The following is a 17,555-nucleotide window of genomic DNA, read 5'->3' as shown; positions in this document are numbered from 1 at the left end:
AGAATGCCTTCCAAATCACCTTGGTATACTTAGAAGATAGTCTAGTGTGACACTCAGCTCATCCATACTCGTCTGTTCAAGGCATAATGGAATTGTCAGAATGAGGCCACTTCTTCTGTCCTTCCCTCCTGTTTCAGAAAGAAAAAGTAATTACAAAGTTAATGTGATGAGGTTTAAGCAGAAGAAATACTTTGCAGTTAAGTGGTCTCAAACTTCATCAGAAAAGCAATCTTTAAAGTTGCTGTGAAAACCTCAACTGACATTTCACCTCTCAGTTGTGAAGGTTCATTCACCATATGGATATTTAAAACATCACCAGGGCATCAAAGCATAGCCCACATCCACAGATGTCACAATTTTTCATCTAATACTTTCAGTATAAACAACACAAATCAAGTGTTCCAGAGTATTACTTTTACATTTTTAGATTATGTTATTAAAAAGCATCTCCTAGACCTTCTACACTACCAGCCTATCACAAACTTAGTCCCCTCCCAAGCTGAGCATGCACCCAGAACTGGAGCTCATAGAAAAGGAGGATTTTTCTAGTCCAACTGACTACTACAGGAGGATCTTGTACCACACAGGTTGCCCATGGCACATATTCTAAACTAAGTTTAAACTAAATTGACTCTAAACAATCTTCTCTGTATTTGAGAAAACACTGTACAGAAACTTCTATAATAACAGGTCTATTTGGGTGAAAATGAAGCAAAATAAATTTCAGCAACCTGATAAAGAACATCTTTACTCTTAATGGCTAAAGCAATTAAATTATGCTTTTGTTTCATGACGTTCTTCAGCAGAACTGAAATTTCACCTAACCAGTAAGAACAACTTTTTACAGAACAGTAATAGCCATGTAGAAATCAGAAAAGGCACAAGCACAGTAATGCTTGCAGACTCATACACATGTATTGACATAATTTGACAAGAATTCTCCCCATGTCTGAGGTGCACGCAAGATAATGCACAAACACTGTTTATACAACATATGTTAGAATCCTAACTGCAACAGACCTTTCTTTGTTCCTCATTTACAAAGCTGTGCAAACTCTCAAAATTTGGAGTTTTAAAGATCCACTGATACATAGATATTTTCTATATTTTCATAAAGGACCTACTGCTTCCAGTGCTCCACTGCAGTAGTTATGTCCCCTCCCTTCCTCTCTTTTGTGAGATTACTTTTTCTGGAAAACAGCAACACACTTTTTAATAACTGTATTTCTAAATTAAAGAATCAAAGAGTGGTGCTGTATGAGAAAGGACAAATGGACAGATGCTTCCAGCAGAAACAATTGAAAGTAACAGTTTACAGACCGTCCACCCTTCTGTTTCTGAATGGCAGAAAGCCTGAAAATTGGAATGAGGAAGCAGAGAAAAAGGAAAAATGCTTGGACTTAAACAGCATTTGCTGAACTGACTAAACAAAACACAAGCCAAATCCCAGAAATACAATCTCTTGCCATTTCACAAAAAGACCACAATAATTATCTAAATTATTATTTCGTGACAAGTCATCTTGTGTAACAACTGACAGGTTTTTCTCCCAGCCTGTAAACACTATCACAGAAAGCAACTGAATCACAAAAGAAAAAAGAAAAGGAAAAAGGAAGAAAAAGAAAAAAGAAATTTTTTGTTCATTTTGCACCAAAGTGATCAAGGTTTCTTGTTGACTTAGGAGCTTTCCTTTTCTTCTGTGCTGCGTGTAATGACTTATCAACATGAAAGCTACACCAGCCATGGATTTCCATTAGAAAACACTGTTTTGTTTCCAGAAAAAGGCAGGATCAACATTATTTGTACCAATTCAACTCCAAAATGACAACAGACTTCAGCACATAAACACTGCAGGGCACAGTCCTAAAGTATTATATTTCTGAGTATGTTTTTAATCATTAATGAAACTATATGGAGTAAAACTGATGTAAAGAGACACGATGAACTGATTTCTCTCAAGTTACCTTACACTGAAGAATGCTAAAATATCCTGCTGCATCAAATTTTACCATTCACTAAAGCACCCATTAATATTAATCAATTCCAAAATGATCAAACCTACTTAAAAATACATAGGTCCAAAATGGCTCCCAGCATTTAAAATGCCACTGAATAAATTACTTTCCACTAAGAATTACTGTATTTTGAAGCAGATCAGGCAGCTTCAATAGCAATTTGAAAATGCACTTTAGTTAATGAGAACATCCCTTTCCAATATAATGCTGAACAACCAACTCACTGCACATCTGCTGTTACTGTGGAAGAACTGTCCCAGGGTTTAATGTGAGATGAGTTTTAGGGGTTTGATTGTTCATTTTTAAAAAGGAATTGTTAGAATTGCAGTTGCTGGGGACTGGGGGCAAAATCAAAGCAAAATAAATTCTACTAACAAAAAGAGCAGGTTTCACTCCTCAGATGACTGAAGCAGGCTAAACTAGACTGGCTAAAAACAAACTAAAATAAACTAAACCAGAAGAATATTTATGGCAACACTTGTCAATTTTTGAAGTTGACAAGTGTTCTGTAAGTTATCTACCTACACTAGATCAGACAATCAAACACCAAGATCTAACACAGCTATCTACGACAGAAGTGAAACCAGAGAATGTCATTCACCATTTGAAGCATTCCCTTTCTTTTTCTGTTTTTTTTGTTTTATTTTTTTGGTTTTTTGGCAGAGGGAGGAGAAAAATTTACCTTCGCTATAAGATTCAGGAAGTTTTAAGAAATACAATGATAATTACAACCTTCCCTTAATTAACTAATTGGCAATAATCAGTTGCAATGCATGGCTAATTCTGCTTCCACATGTTTTTATGTTAGAGAAAAGGCAGGTGAAAAGGAAGAAAAACATTTTCTATAGAAAATTCTGAAAATATTCACTCTATTTCTAAAAACAAAAAAGTCAAATTAGCAAGGATTATTTTTGGATGTTTATTAAATCATCATTCTCTTACATAGAGACTGAAACTTCTCAACAACTTTGCAGGTTGAGCTACAGGGTACAGCAAAGCAAGTCCTAAACACCAACACCTTGGCTACTAGACAAAAAGTTCCAGAGATTTGTTTGGAATATGACAAAGCATTAACCAACAATATATTTTTGTTAAATACATCCATCAAATACAAATAACCAACTTAAATATGCCATCCAAATTATGCAGGGTGGAATCAGTCGAGGAAAACTGAAACTGTACCTGAAAGAAAAGCCAATTTTTTCTTCAGAATGGGTAATATTACTGAGGCTTCCATCCTACTGCAGATACTTTTCACAGCTCTGAAACACAAGAAATTGAAGTTGTCAAGCAGGGGAAATCAATGACAGTGTTTCACAGTGTTACACTTTTGTATTCTTTTGAAGGAAGAAAAGAACGCACAAAGTGTAAAATACTGTCAAAACTTAAGAAAAAACATAATTGTAGGCATTTATCCATACAAATATTTAATTAAAGATTTTTCTTCCCTCACTGGGGTGGAAAAAACAGTCCAACCACAAAAACCAAAGCAGAATCTCAACCGAGGACAAGATAATTTATTTAAAACCTCATTTCCCAACCCTAATAAACTACAATTAATTTATAGGTAGGTCATCTGCTTGCTCATTCAGATGCAAAATAAGTGCAAATAAGACTGTGCTTTTGCACAGTTTGCCTGGTACTACCAAGAATATAATAATTATCTAAATATGTTATTCTACATTTCTGCAGGACACTGCCCTTACCCTGCCATGAGCAGGGCTTCAGTTGAAGTAAAACCCAACAGCCTGCATAACTATATATATAGCTATAGCTATACATATACACCTATAACCCATACCTGGAAATGCTCCTGCTTCTTTTGCCTCCTCCTTACCCTCAAGCCATTTTTATTGCACTGTGAACTGCAATTCACCATGATGAAGCTTTTCTCTTCACTGACAAATCCCCAGGATGCCTGAATTGCAACTTCCTCTTCCAGCCTACACAAAGTAGGAACTGGCATCTGTTTGCAACTTCCTGAGGTACTACATCTACAGATCAATCCATATAATTAAAAAACTTAATTCTGCTCTGAAATACACAATTCAAGATATGTGCCAATATCCAGCCAAAATAAAAACAGATCAAAATTTCTTTTTTTTTTTGTTTTTCATTCCAGGCCCAGGGCTTCGGACTGCAACCTGGAATTCTCCCTCTGATATTTCAGAATGCACACAAAAAGAACTCTTTTTCCTGGCATGGGGGAAGTTAACAGAAAAAAAAAAATTATAAATTAATTTAGGAAAAAAAAAAGAAGACCCAAAAAATCCAGAGAAATCCAAATAGCCTGAGGTAAAATAGTTATTCCATTTCATGTTAAAACAATGAGCTTCATAACAAATAAAAAAAAGAACTATCATATTATAAAAAAGAAAAAACATTTCAACAGCTTTTTACTGCCTCTTCCAATGTGCAGTATGTCACAATGCTCATTCCCACCTCTTATCCCAAAATCTCCATATTGAAGTGCAATTCTTGCCAATTATATAGAATTCACACTTCACGTAATACAGAAGGAAACAAACAACTTTCTGTTCTCTCAGGAAACTGAGTCCCATGACAGTCTGCACTTTGAACAACTATTCAAAAAAGCATCCTATTAAAGCTTCCTGTATGCTTTAGACAAAGATTTGTATTTATTTGTTGCAAAAACCATTCTGTGTAACTTTTAACTTAGGCAGTTATTTTTATTTTCCTTTTTTCAACACATGAAACACCTACTGAAATGATTTTTTTCCCCTCCTCATAATAATTTCCAAATTATTACAAATGTCTCTTTATTATAATCAATGAATGAAGTTCAAACCTACACACACTTCATTATCTTTGTACTTTCACACAGGAACAAAAGCCTGCATCAACTTACTGACTCTAGGGAACACGTTTCTCTGCTGCTCTGAAAAGACCTATTTATTTAATATGAAAGCATTGCTTGGCTTTCTGCCACAGTAGTGGCACTGTCCATGGATCAAAATAGTTCTTTTATTCAGTACTTCCTGGAACCAAAGGAAGCATTCTGTTCAGTGAGGAGGGAGGCGAGTCAGACCAGTTAGAACAACTGCTGATAATTCCAAACACCTAGCCTTTGTTCCATAAACTCCTGAAGTTTAAAATTACCTCTCTTCTGTGAGAGCTTTGATAGGTTTCATCTAGAAGAAAACTCTCACCAGAGCAGGTTATCAGAACATACCAGGAAAAAAAAAATCCTCACATTTAAAAACCAGGCTTAGCATCCTCTCTATTTTTGACATCCCAAGAGTCTCAGGATGAATTGTCTCTCTTTAATACTGGAAAGTGAAACCATTTCAAGAAAGCTGGCATCTACTTTACAATGGGAGCTACTAAAAGTGTTTTGAAAAGGTACACTGTTTTGTACCTTTATAATGTAGTTAGACCTACAAAATAGATGCAAAGTCTTCAATTTGTTGGAGGAAGACAAAATGACAGGTTCTTGAAATTTTCCATCAAGCTGTCAATTTAGCATGAGGAAAGAGTGATCTGTTGCTCAATATTCTACCACTATTTAGCTAAAAGAAACAGATTCAGTGTCTGTTCATCAATAAAAACCCATTTGGTTTCATTAAATACAGAAAAGCTACAGAAGGAAAACAAAAGCACTGAAGAGAACAGATTTCACGTGAGGGAAGTGAAATACTTCAGGAAGCTGCATTTTATCACTTTCAAATCAAAAGCCATAACTTTTATATGCTGAACTGTTACAGATATGAAATAAATAGAGGTTAAATTTGTTTGCTGAATTTCAGAAACAGTCCAGAGTGCTGTATGCCCACCTAGAATCTACTTTGGGATAATACCATAAAATGGCATACATCAAACTGCAGAACTTGTAGTTTTTTTAGTTAACATGTTTCCTGGACACATTCAATTCACTTTGAAGAACCTCACTGAACTTGTTTAGAAAGACATAGGCTTTCAGGTTATTAAATCAATATAGCAATGTCAATCTCCAACAACGTATTCAACCCTTTTAAGATTTCCACAAGAAGGTAGCAACATTAAATTAGTATAATATTTGTATTTAAAACCTAAATATTTGAAAGGTATTCCAGTGGAAATAGAAAACTCTTCCCTCCAATCCTGTTGACAAGCAGAAATTCATATTATTTGTGGAGAAAATTCTCTTGCATACAAACACGAAATATGTATGCATGAAGGAGAGAATGGGAAACAGTAGACAAGTAGTTTAAAAAAATTACAGAACAGGTAAAAATACAAACAATATTTCAAGCTGCACTCCAATATGAAATCAAATCACAACTTATTAGGCTGGATCTTCTATTATTTCTAGACTCTAGAATGACTGGGAATTACAGTGTTTTACTCCACACATCTAAAACTTCTGAAGTACTTCCAAAAACTAAAACCAAACAACCTACTCCCCTCCAACAAACAAAAAACACCCCCCAAAAAACCCAACCAAAAAAAACCAAAGAAAAAATTCCAGCCAAAAATAAAAAAGCTCATACACAATAAGTACTATGTGCAATTCATCGAAGTGCCAAATTTCTGATTAATGGAAAGTCTCACCTGCATTTTGTGCTACTCATCTCCATTGTCATTGAATTTAAAAAAAAAAAAGTGAACCAATGTCCATAAACTGTTTAAAGCCATTGTAAAAGTGTATTAAAGACAGGGGAAGACAGACAGGTTGACTGGACAAGCAGAAGTAAGATGTCAGAGAGAAGCTCTCCTGTGAGTAACAGGTGTTTTCTTCCTAAGTAACCCAGCAGAAACCACTGCTCCAGAATATTAACAATCAAAACAAATTCAGGCTTAATGAGAATTAATATTAACATGTTTATTCATGTTTGATAGACCTGAAGCCTTTAATGCTCTCAGTACATGGTGCAAGGTCTTGAAATGGGTTAGTCTGCACATGTGCATCTGTTGCAAGATTCAGAAAACGAGTTCTTTCTTCATTCTTTTAGCTTGTATCTCACAAGAGCATGTAGATGGTCTGTTAAGCACAGGACCACAAGTAAGGAAAAAAAATCTGGTTTCTATTCCCTGTTCTGCTATGAAATATACATATGGCTTTCAGCAAGTCATTTATCCTTTTAAGTCTCCATTCAGTTCCTCCATTTAATTCTCTTTTTACAAGAGTATTGTGATGTTTAATTCATTAATGTTTTTGAAGACTTGAGAGATTAGAAGGAGCTCCACAAATCTGCCTATAAATAACCAAGGAGCAGATGGGCAGCTATGTTCAAAACTGTAGCAGCTTGCAAGTCCAGGTAGAAACAATAGCACAAATAACAATAGACATTCTGAAGTACCAAAGGAAAAAAGCCTCAAAACATATAGAATGAAAACACTTTTTCTTTTAGATCATCTTTTGAATTGCAGACCTTCAAAATTAACATCTTCATTCTCTGAAGCCAGCATGCAGGCTTTTTCAGATGCTAACTTCAACCCACAAAGCATTACCGTCTTTTTCCCTGAATCAGCTTAAAACTAGTTCATCTGTTCCACACAGAAATAAAATCCACATGCAAATGACAGGGAGAAAGCAATTATCTATGTAGATTATTACTTCACCTTCCTTTAAAGCTACATTAAAGGATGTCATCTCTCCCACAGCAAAGTTGTACAAAGAGAGAACACAAAGGAAGGTGTCTCCAGGGTTGATGCCCCAGGGTAATTTGAGAAGCACAAACCTGCCCCAAAAACAGAAAAAGGCTGTAAATATTTATTAGTTAATGCTGTTTTCAATTAAAAAGCACCTGGAACTTGGCTACTCAGCTGGACAGTTTCAAAATAACAATAAAACCTGACAGATGTGCATCAGCTTATGTACACAAATTCAGTGTTTCGTTTTTACTCTTTAAGGTATTATGAGCAGCACTACTAATTATTTAACATTACAGTCCTCAAGAGAAAAGGTAATTCCAGGTATTGAAGGAATATCAAATTTTTTGCTTTTTCTACCACTTTTGGATTTTTAATTTTTTTGACTATCGCTTTACTAACAAGAAAAAAACACACTGAAGTTTTATACTATGACTGAAGTTGTACACAACAAAAATATTCCTGCTCTTCCTTAACCTGCTAATTCATGCTAAAGAAGTCAGAAAATAAAAAACACAGACTAATTTCATGAGTATGCAAGCTGCTTTAACTCTTAAGCAAGATGCAACCATTCAAAGCCATTTCCATTACAGATGCACGGCTAGTAACCTAACTCAGCAATTTGCCATGGCAGTTCAAAGGACACACCGAAAATGTGCTCTGACTCTGGTTAAAGTTGAGGTTAATAGCATGCTAGGCCATGACCCAAAAGCACATTGTCACAGCCACAACAAATTTAAGCTTGGAAAAATTCCAGTTCCACTCCATTTTCACCTGCAGGTTCAAATCTTCCCTTCTAACTAAAGTTAATAGCAGAATTCAGAAGAACTATCTGATAACTACTTCCTCTATTTAACCCATCTTCCATATTTATTTCCCACACTTTTTCAATCCCTCAACATTCTGTGAAAAGTGAAATAAAAAAGACAAGCAACAAAAGGAAGTGATGAGCAATATAATATAGGATAGCAAACCAGCAAATGGAGAACAGGTAAGACGTTATGCCATCTGAGAAGAAAAAGACATTGTGTGTCTGAGTTCTAACTTTGATCACAGTCAACTATTCATTTCACACAAAGGCAGAGCTTTTCCTCAGACTTCAAGCATGTGCCAGAGGGAAAGAAAGGAAGAGCAGCAAGCACAGAAACAATATAACTCAGGATGCACAGCAACACCTGCATGTACAGCTGTGAGACAATACCAACACCTCAGTCCTTCCAAGGCCAGCCACAGGGGACAAGGCATTTTCCCTTCCCTATCACACTGTGCTAAAACTAATTAAAAGAAAATTCTCATTTTCTCATTTTTAGGTCTTAAAATTTTCCTTAGTCAGAAGTCACATGGAAATAATACAGAATCACATGGATTGCATATTTTATCACAGAAATACTCTGTGAGATTAAGGAGGAAAGAAAATAATCTACAGATAGTAAAATAAAATTACATAGTCCTCTCCTAGCTCCCTCTTCTTCAAAAAAAAAACCAAACACAAAAACCTCCAACAAACAAAACCAACATACAAGTCACAAGTGTTTGGAAAAATAAATACCTTATCACCAGTTCTTTAAGGAACTGTCCAAAACCAGTTTGTGATGAAAGATGAGAAAGCTTCCATGCTTTCAGTACTTCATAAAATGGACTAGGACAGTGGGTGGAATGAGACTGGACAGCCCAGGCCATGAGCAGCCAAGTCAAAAGACAAAGCCAAAAGACAAACCGCTATACTGATGAGTGCAACTGCTGGCAGTCTGGAACAAATGAAAAACACTTTCCTCTGGGGTGCAAGATTAGAACTTCTCGTTCTTTTTGCAACACTTGTATAAGAAAACAATCTACCACTTCATAACAATACACACATTTGGCATTGGTTATAAGCGCATGTGGCTCAGGGCCTCAGGATTCAATTCCCAGCTCAGTATAGTGACACTCGCCTGAGTGGAAGCAGAAAGAAATACTCCCCTACACCAAAAGCCATCTTGTGCAGCAGACACAAAAGCAGTCATCCTTTCGGAGTGGAGAAAACCGACCAAAACAAGATGACAATGAAGAAGGGACTAATAAAAAGTCTGTTTACAAATCCCTAAAACTCTGGACTTGTTACTTGACCAAAAAGTCACCAGCTCAAGAGTGGTGTTTGATTTTGTGTGGACCTTGAGTACGAGTATGATAGTGAGTATGAGTATGATTTTGTGTGGACCTTCAATAAGAAATAAATAACCTGGAAATCTTGCTAATGTTAACCAAGCATGAAAGTACAAGAGATTGAAATATTCCAAATCTGGTAAATAAATACCTTGTTCACATATTTCAGAAATTCATTAATTCACTGCTCTACAAAGCAAAAATAATTATCTAAAGATGTCCTCAAATCAGTGGATGCAGGAGAAATAAATCTCAACTTGCATGGATGTTATCAGTTTTTGTACTCAGATTAAAAATATCTATATTCAGATTAAAAATTCTGAACATTTCAACTGCAAATCACAAATTAAATCAACCACAGCAACCATCTGCAGTAATCACAGCACCTCTCCCTCTCTCCTACCCCCACAAAATAAAACATGCAGCCTTCCACTACCAATAAATCAATACATAGATGGTCACATGCTTCAGAGAACATAAAATCAATCTCTCTAAGCTGCTCCCTGGTACATCCTGCATAGATGCAACACTCATACATTTTCCAATTATACTATTTTGTAGGGTCAAGTGAGAATGCAAAATGAAAGAATTAGCAAATGGAACACCAGCAGAGAGAAAACAAACAACCTGCACTGAGGTCTCAAGTTCAGACACAGATATCATTTGGTGACCGAAACATCAAGCTAACATCAAACCCATTTATCTTATTCTTTGAACACTTTTTTTTTTTTGGCCTTCTTTGTCTGGTCAACACTTATCCTTTATGATACCTCACTAAGAACACCTCTCAAATATAACTCTGCCAATATCATAGCATTTATCTTGGTTCTGAATTGTCATGCATCTACTACATCTATCTCCCTTGAATTATTGTTCCTGCAAAGCCCTAAGTCATACCTTCATCTCCTCTTAACTATTGTAATTTCCTTCTTAATGGGTTCTTTATGTCCCAGCATTCCAAACTTCAGCTTGTCCAAAACGCAGCAGTTCATCTTCTCACCTGGAAACAGGAAAACAACACTCCAGATTGATTTTTCACTTGCTTCCTTGTTGAGTTTAGCATCTGCTGTAAGGTTATCCTCACTTCAAAAATCTCATTCTTATTTAGTCTGAAGAATAAAAAGCTTTGCCAACACATTTTTCTACTTGCCCTATCAAGGTTCCCAAGCCTCTCATTTATCTTCCAGCACAAGCTTATCAACACCATCAGAGCAGCAATAATTACCTCGATGCTATTAAAACTTCTTTCCTTACTCTCACCCACTACCACAGAACCCTCTTAAAAACAGAACGCACTTATCTCCAGTCTGATGCTTAAACACCCTCTAACACATCTGCAGCCACTCCTCTCCCAGTGGGACACTACCACTACATGAGACACAGTAACACAAGCTGTACTGTGAGGAGCACAGCCAAACAATGTAATTGAACTTTAGTATCAGTTTTGTTTATGCTATAGTGCCTTTAAAAGACTTTTTAGAAGACACAAAATGAAAACAAAGTAAAGCAGGTAAGTTAGAGAAGGCATGAGTTAAAGCCTAAGTAAGTTTCTACAAAACCAAATGCAAAGATGTTGTTCTAGGCAGTACATTCTTCAGTATCAAAGCTTCATAAGAACCAAATATAATGCATGAAAATTATAAAGATTTATTTTTGGAAGAGACCTGTCTTACTTACCATTGGTACTGGAATGCAAAACTGTCTGCTAGGTTTACAAGTCTGAGCTCCAGATCCCGGGGTTCTGTAAATTTAAATGAAAAAGTATTTGACCATATTTTTTGATTTTGCTACTCAATCTAAAAATTTATTTCCATGGAGGTTGAAAACAAGAGTTTCTTACAGAGCTACACGATAGGGAAGTCAACATTTCCATTGTATATTCACAAATACTAGTAAGCTAGGCATTTGAGATTAGTGGGACAGCAGGAATCCTGCACTTTCTACCAAAACATATGGTAGACATCAACATTGTTTACAGTTAGCAGGCAATGCTCCTGAGGCAGCACCGGAAGCAGCGGGGAAGTAACAAGAACCAGAATCCCTGTAGTATGCTTTCAATCAGAGGTAACCTACACAGAGTTTTAGGCTAAACTGAAATTACAACAGTGTTAGTAGATTTTTTGTGTAGAGGAAGAAGGTATTCCTACAAAGGTACTCACTGCTATAACATTTTAAAAGGCAAAGTGTAACTTGAATAAGAAGATATAAATTCTCTCTTTCTATTAGAAGATATGGCATTACCATATAAGCATCAAACGTTAAACCTCAGCAAATGTTTTAACACCTGCATGAAACCTGATCAAATTCCACACATGAAATGAACCCAACAACAAAACCCCAAAAGTTCAAATCAGTATATACCGTGTAAAAGGCAAAGTCAAGATGACAAACATACTTCACTGGTGTGACAGTAATTCTGATAGATCAGTCAATACAGTAATCTAACTCACAGTAAATTTTAAATTAAAAACGCCCTTCTATTAATGGAAGTTTTCTAGTCAGCCTCAAAAAGACGGGAAAGAAGGCAAGAGAACACACCTATAGATTGGGAACAAAAATACAAACAGCAAGTATTTGAGACAGCCTAAGTACAGACACACTGAAACCCTGCAACATGATTTCCAGGGTAGGCTCTGCCTACTTGAGCAGAAGCTGCCTATTGAAGGTGCTCTGTATTGCCCCACCCATCATCTTGGGGAATAAAGGTGTTTCTCTTCATAATCTGCTCCTAGAGATTCTTGATAGTCAGGTAGCACTGTATTAAAGATCTTACAGAAACTCCTCTGTTTTCCCTTCCTACTACCACTCTCAAGCAACAGCCAACTGAAACTGAGCTGAGCTTCACCTGACTTCTTTACATGGTTCATAGAAAATGATAAAACTGTTAATTTCCTGATTACATAAGCTTTGCTGAGAAATTCGAATCCATAGCCAATTTAGAATTACAGCCTACAACTTGACATCACACCAGTTTTTCTTACACTGAATATTCTTGTAAGAAATTTAAAAACACATCTCTTTATCTTAAATTGTATTTCTAGGAAAACTGATACCAATCAATTAAACATCAAACAAACTATCACCTATTAGCATACCACTCCAGGAAAAACACTCAGCTGAGATGAATTTACAGTACTCTTCAAGCAGCAATCTATGATTTGCACAAAGAAATGTGCAAAATCCTAAAATCCACCTCTAAAACCACAATGCAATTACTCTTAGTTTTGGTGGAAGATTTTCACAGAACCACAGAATTGTTAGGACTGGAAGGGACCTCTGGAGATGAACTATTTGAATGGTTCTAATGGATCTCCATTTGGACACAATCCTGCCTGACTGCTGGTGGTGACCCAGCCTAGGCAGGACTCCTGGATGTCTCCAGAGAGGAAGACTCCACAATGTCCCTGAGCAGCCTTTTCCAACGCTCTGCCTCGCTGCTTTTCTCCTGAAAGAGCAAGGCATGACCAGCACCCCACCAAGCCCTAGGCCTCTCTGAGCAAGCTCCAGTTCTAGTCCATAGTCCACCTCCCCCTTTTCTCTCTTAAGTTTTTGCTTGGTTCAGACAACGGCATTAGGACTGTAAATGCTCGCATTCAGATAAAGGAGAACCCTTATTAGCACAGTAATTAATAATTATCAGTAATCCTGTAACAGTATTCATTATTTACTATACGCTGAATCTTAGCAGGCAGTGTCATGGAAGGGAGAAAAGGGGGAAAACCCAGTACTTCCACATCACAGGGAATTTTAATGCAGGAACAAAGTCCAATTGAGAGGACGCTGCACACACTGCAATACTAAAAATGGAGAGGACCAATATTTCCTTTGGGATGCAGAAATATGAGAGAGCCACAGACAAAAACATCTATTAATACATATCCACATAAACCTCCCATTTTGCTCATCAAAAAACTTACAAAAAGTCAAAAAAATAACGAACCACTCTCCCTTAATTGTTTCCACTCCTGCTTCCATAGATTCGTTTAAATGCTTTAACAAAAACAGTGCTTTAGAGCATCGCCTTAGTACAATTGCCTGGCTAACAAGCTCTGCTAGGGAGTAGCGAGGGACACTACAATAATGGGAGAGAAGGCAAAACTGCTGGACAATAGACCTGTCAAAAATCAGAGAAAGGGAAACCACAGCTATGAGCAACCACGTCTTCAGCAGTGAATCAGCTTCCCGACCAGGCAGTGCTTCCAGAAATCCAGGAGCGCCCGACGCGGCGGCCGTGACACGGCCGTGACTCGCCCCCCGCCCGCCGCAGGGCTGGCCGGGGCCACGCACCGCCAAAATCCCCGCCGGGAACCGGGGCTGTGCCCCGGCCGCTCCCTGCCGAACCCCGCTCCCTCCGGCCGGGCCTGCCGCGACAGCCGCCTCGGGGCCGGCCGGGAGGGACGGCCGCCCTCCCCCCGCACAAAGGCAGAAGCTCCGCCGGCCGCGGCCACTCGGAGCCCCCCGGGCAGCCGAGCCCCCCCCCACCGCCGCCACGGCCGCGTCTGGAGTGGCGGCACGAACAATGCCCCAACCTGTTGCGCGGGTTCCCCTGGGCCGCTCCGACCCGCCGTGCCCCCGGCTCCCCGCGCGGCCAGGGCACGCACCGCGGGGCGGCGAGCGGGGAGGGGCGAGCCCGCAGCCGGGGCCGCTCCGCAGCGCAGCACGGCCCCGCCAGAGCCGCCCCGCCAGAGCCGGAGCCGCCGCACGGCAGCGCGGAGCGCCCCGGGAACAAAGCGCGCCCAGGCCGCAGGGCCTGCGCCGCCCTCCGCGGGGCTGGGGCCGGGGCAGAGCCGCTCCGGAGCGCGGTACTCACCCGATGCGGCGCTGCGGGTGCCCGGGCTGGGAGGACGCGGGGCGGAGCCTGGACCCGCCCGCTCCGGCCGGGCTGCGGCGGCTAACCCCGGCCGCCTGCACCGCCTCGCTCGCCCGGCGGCAGCCCCTGGGGACGGGGGCGGCTCCGACCCCTCCTCCGTCGGCAAGGAGACGGCGAGCGCCGGGCGCTGGCGGGCCCGCCCCGCTGCCCTCCCCGGCTCGGCGCTGCCCGGGCTCGGCGCCGCCCCCGCCCGCGGAGCCGCGGTACCGCCAGCGCGGCCCCGCCCGGCCCCGGCCCCCGCGGCCACCGAGCGTCGTGGTGAATACCCAGCGTGGGACAGGCTGCCCGGATGTGTCCGACTGTGGCACCGGCGGCCGCGCTAGGATAGCAGTACTGTCGCTCTGCTCTTTGGAGGGACCCGCTGTGCCGGCTGGGTGCCAGCCCGGCGGCTCCCAGGTGAGCGCTGGCAGTGTCCCAGGCAGTGTCGGCTGCCCCCGGGCCGTTCAGCACTCAGTATCGCAGAGTATCCCGAGTTGGAAGGCACCCACGAGGATCATTTAGTCCAATTCAGCACTGACGTGTATTTTGTTTCCCCTCCGATGGCAGATAATAACCCATTGTCTGTCTTAGCTCCTGGACAAACACCCTAAAACTCTGTCATGCCAAGACTAAAATAATAGAAGCAAAAATGCAGAAAGAAATGTGAAGAAAGCTGGCTGGGACACTTGCCTTGTGTTCAGCCTAACCACTCCAGGACAGGTTGCAGTCTTAAATCTCCTATCTGAATACATCATTAGGTGACCTGATAGCTCTTTAAAAAATTGGCTTCTGCAAACTCTCTTAACCATAATTTTGCTCCTGGTTTTTCCAGAGCAGTTGAATATAATTTACTGAATCTCATTCACTATGAAAACTGTTTCACAGAGGCTGCAACTGCTTCATTTCTCCCCTCCAAACAAGAGTTTGCAGAAGCACCACTGTTCACCACCTTTCCTGTTTGCTGTCCAGTCAACATCTGCTGGAGCCACCGCCCTCACCGTCACCATCGGGCACGCCTGTGGTACTGACCTCATCCCTGGCCTCTGCTCGCTCAGAAAGCTGTCCTTCTTTCAGCAACACCACCCACTGGACATGCAAGACATAAAGATATTGTCGTTCTGATTTTCAGATGAGGCATGTCAGCCAAGGCCTGCCAGCCTCAAGAACATACCTTCTCTGTTCAGCCTTTCTTTCCTGGAAGAATACTTAAAACAGCAGCAGCAAAGAAGGAGGAAGGGCAAAATTACTTCCATCACAACCTGTAGAGATAAACAGAGATAAATGATCATCTTCCCACTAAAAGTAATTGCTGTAGAGAACCAAATTAATTATTTTTTACTTTATTAAAAGAGGACAACTTGAACAATATTTTAAGCACATTCACTAATGATTTAAGAATGTGCCAGACTGAACTTTTAGATCACTCTCCTACATTTATCCTTATTGCATACTTGTGGGCAAAAGGTAAGATAATAGAAGCTATTCATCAATATTTACTTGAGATCCCTCAGGCTGTATTTTGTAAGCTCTGACTGTAAGACAAATAGTATTTTAGAACACTAGGTAAGTGATCTGATGCCCAACACATGTGAAAACTCAGTAAGACTCACTGACACATATATCTTTAAAAGGAGCAAGACAAAAATCAACAAAGGAAAAACCAGAGCAGATTGTCACATGTGAATTTCTCTTTCTTATTTCACATGTCTAAGACCCTCCATAGTGCAGATATTTCATTCTGTGTACCATACCAATCACATAGCCTACACAATAAAGGAAATTGCACCTTTTAAAATAGGGTGGGTTTGCTTTGGCTTGTAGATCTTAAATTTTCAGTACACATGAACTCATTAATCCTAATAAATTTTCTTATGATTACTTTTGGGAGAGGAGTGGGAGAGAGAAGAAGAGGTAGAGGGAAAGGAATTCAGGCCAAAAAAACATAGACCCTATTTCTCCATTTTTCTAGTCACAACTGGAGTCTATTCTCAAGGACAAAACACAGCTTCTCCTGCAGAGGATGAACGGAATACTTGCAGTGCCTTCCATAAGAGAGAGTTACCCAAAAGTCACTCTCAGTTGTACTCAGGTTGGAGATATGTTAGTTTAAATATAAAGATGTTGCAACAAGTTTCCTGACTTTTGTTTTCCTTGCATACTCTGCTGAATGAGTTGCCAGGACAGAATCTGACATAATTAAATTTTTTAAGGTCATGCCATCAGTCAGGAGTTGTAGTTAATTGCCTTTCCATGCAAACTGCCTGTAGGAAGAAATCAGAGTACCAAGGATCCATTTGATTAAAATGGCCCTTAATATATGGTGTTATTCTCCAGCAGCTGTGCCAGATTAACTCAAATACAAATGAAAGCAAATAGGCTGAAAACATCCTGAGCTGTGGGCACTGTGCTGTGTGCCAGCACAACAGAGCCTTTGTTACAGGGCAGAGCAGTGCTCTCACAACAGTTACTGCTTCCAGCCTCAGTCGTTGCACTTCCAGAAAAATCAGCCTTCAAAGAAAAACAAACACAGCCCCTATACACTTCTATGGACACCAGTTCATGGTGGCACTGTTAACACTGATCTCAGGTGCCACCAGATAGGACACTGGCCATCCTGTGCAGCACCCCACAGGCCTGCAGTACACCTTCCCTCTTGCTCCACTTGCCACTGGGCACAAGGACGTGCTGCCAGGCACAGCCTTGCACCTGATGGACTGGAAATCTTCCACCTGGAGTGATTTACCTTGCTGCCTTGCTCGCTATTTGCTTCCACATCTCTCTGCAACAGATAGGCAATTGATTTCACTTGTAGCACAAAAATGAATGTGAGCAGTTAAGTTAATGCAAGCCAGCAGTATCCAGTGTATTGGCTAGAGATGTAACTTACAGAACTGTCCAGTTCATAAAAGGTATATACATACAATAAGGGAATAACTATATGCAGTGGCATAAGTATA

At 40.1% G+C, this 17,555-nt stretch overlaps 1 protein-coding gene across 5 annotated transcripts in view; it reads right to left on the bottom strand.

Annotated features, from left to right (window-relative positions):
• SESTD1 (SEC14 and spectrin domain containing 1) overlaps nt 1-14,656 on the bottom strand; it is a 48,791-nt gene extending 34,135 nt beyond the window's left edge. The window contains exons 1-5 of one of the 5 annotated variants that reach the window (XM_033064406.2): nt 14,560-14,656; nt 11,427-11,490; nt 10,647-10,749; nt 3,198-3,277; nt 20-128 (exon numbers count right to left, since the gene is read on the bottom strand). In XM_033064406.2, the coding sequence (XP_032920297.1) occupies nt 20-128; nt 3,198-3,252 (164 nt within the window). In that variant the 5' untranslated portion in view covers nt 3,253-3,277; nt 10,647-10,749; nt 11,427-11,490; nt 14,560-14,656. Of the gene's footprint in view, nt 1-19; nt 129-3,197; nt 3,278-7,577; nt 7,602-10,646; nt 10,750-11,426; nt 11,491-14,278; nt 14,337-14,559 lie in introns of those variants that run through there. The other 4 variants (XM_033064407.2, XM_033064409.2, XM_033064410.2 and 1 more) reach the window with 4 other exon arrangements.
• Between the last annotated feature and the right edge of the window lie 2,899 nt (nt 14,657-17,555).

The sequence above is a fragment of the Catharus ustulatus genome, chromosome 7, assembly GCF_009819885.2.
Source record: "Catharus ustulatus isolate bCatUst1 chromosome 7, bCatUst1.pri.v2, whole genome shotgun sequence".
Lineage (NCBI taxonomy): Eukaryota > Metazoa > Chordata > Aves > Passeriformes > Turdidae > Catharus > Catharus ustulatus.
Note: the sequence above shows the minus strand (reverse complement) of the source record. Positions and strands in the feature narration are given on the sequence as shown.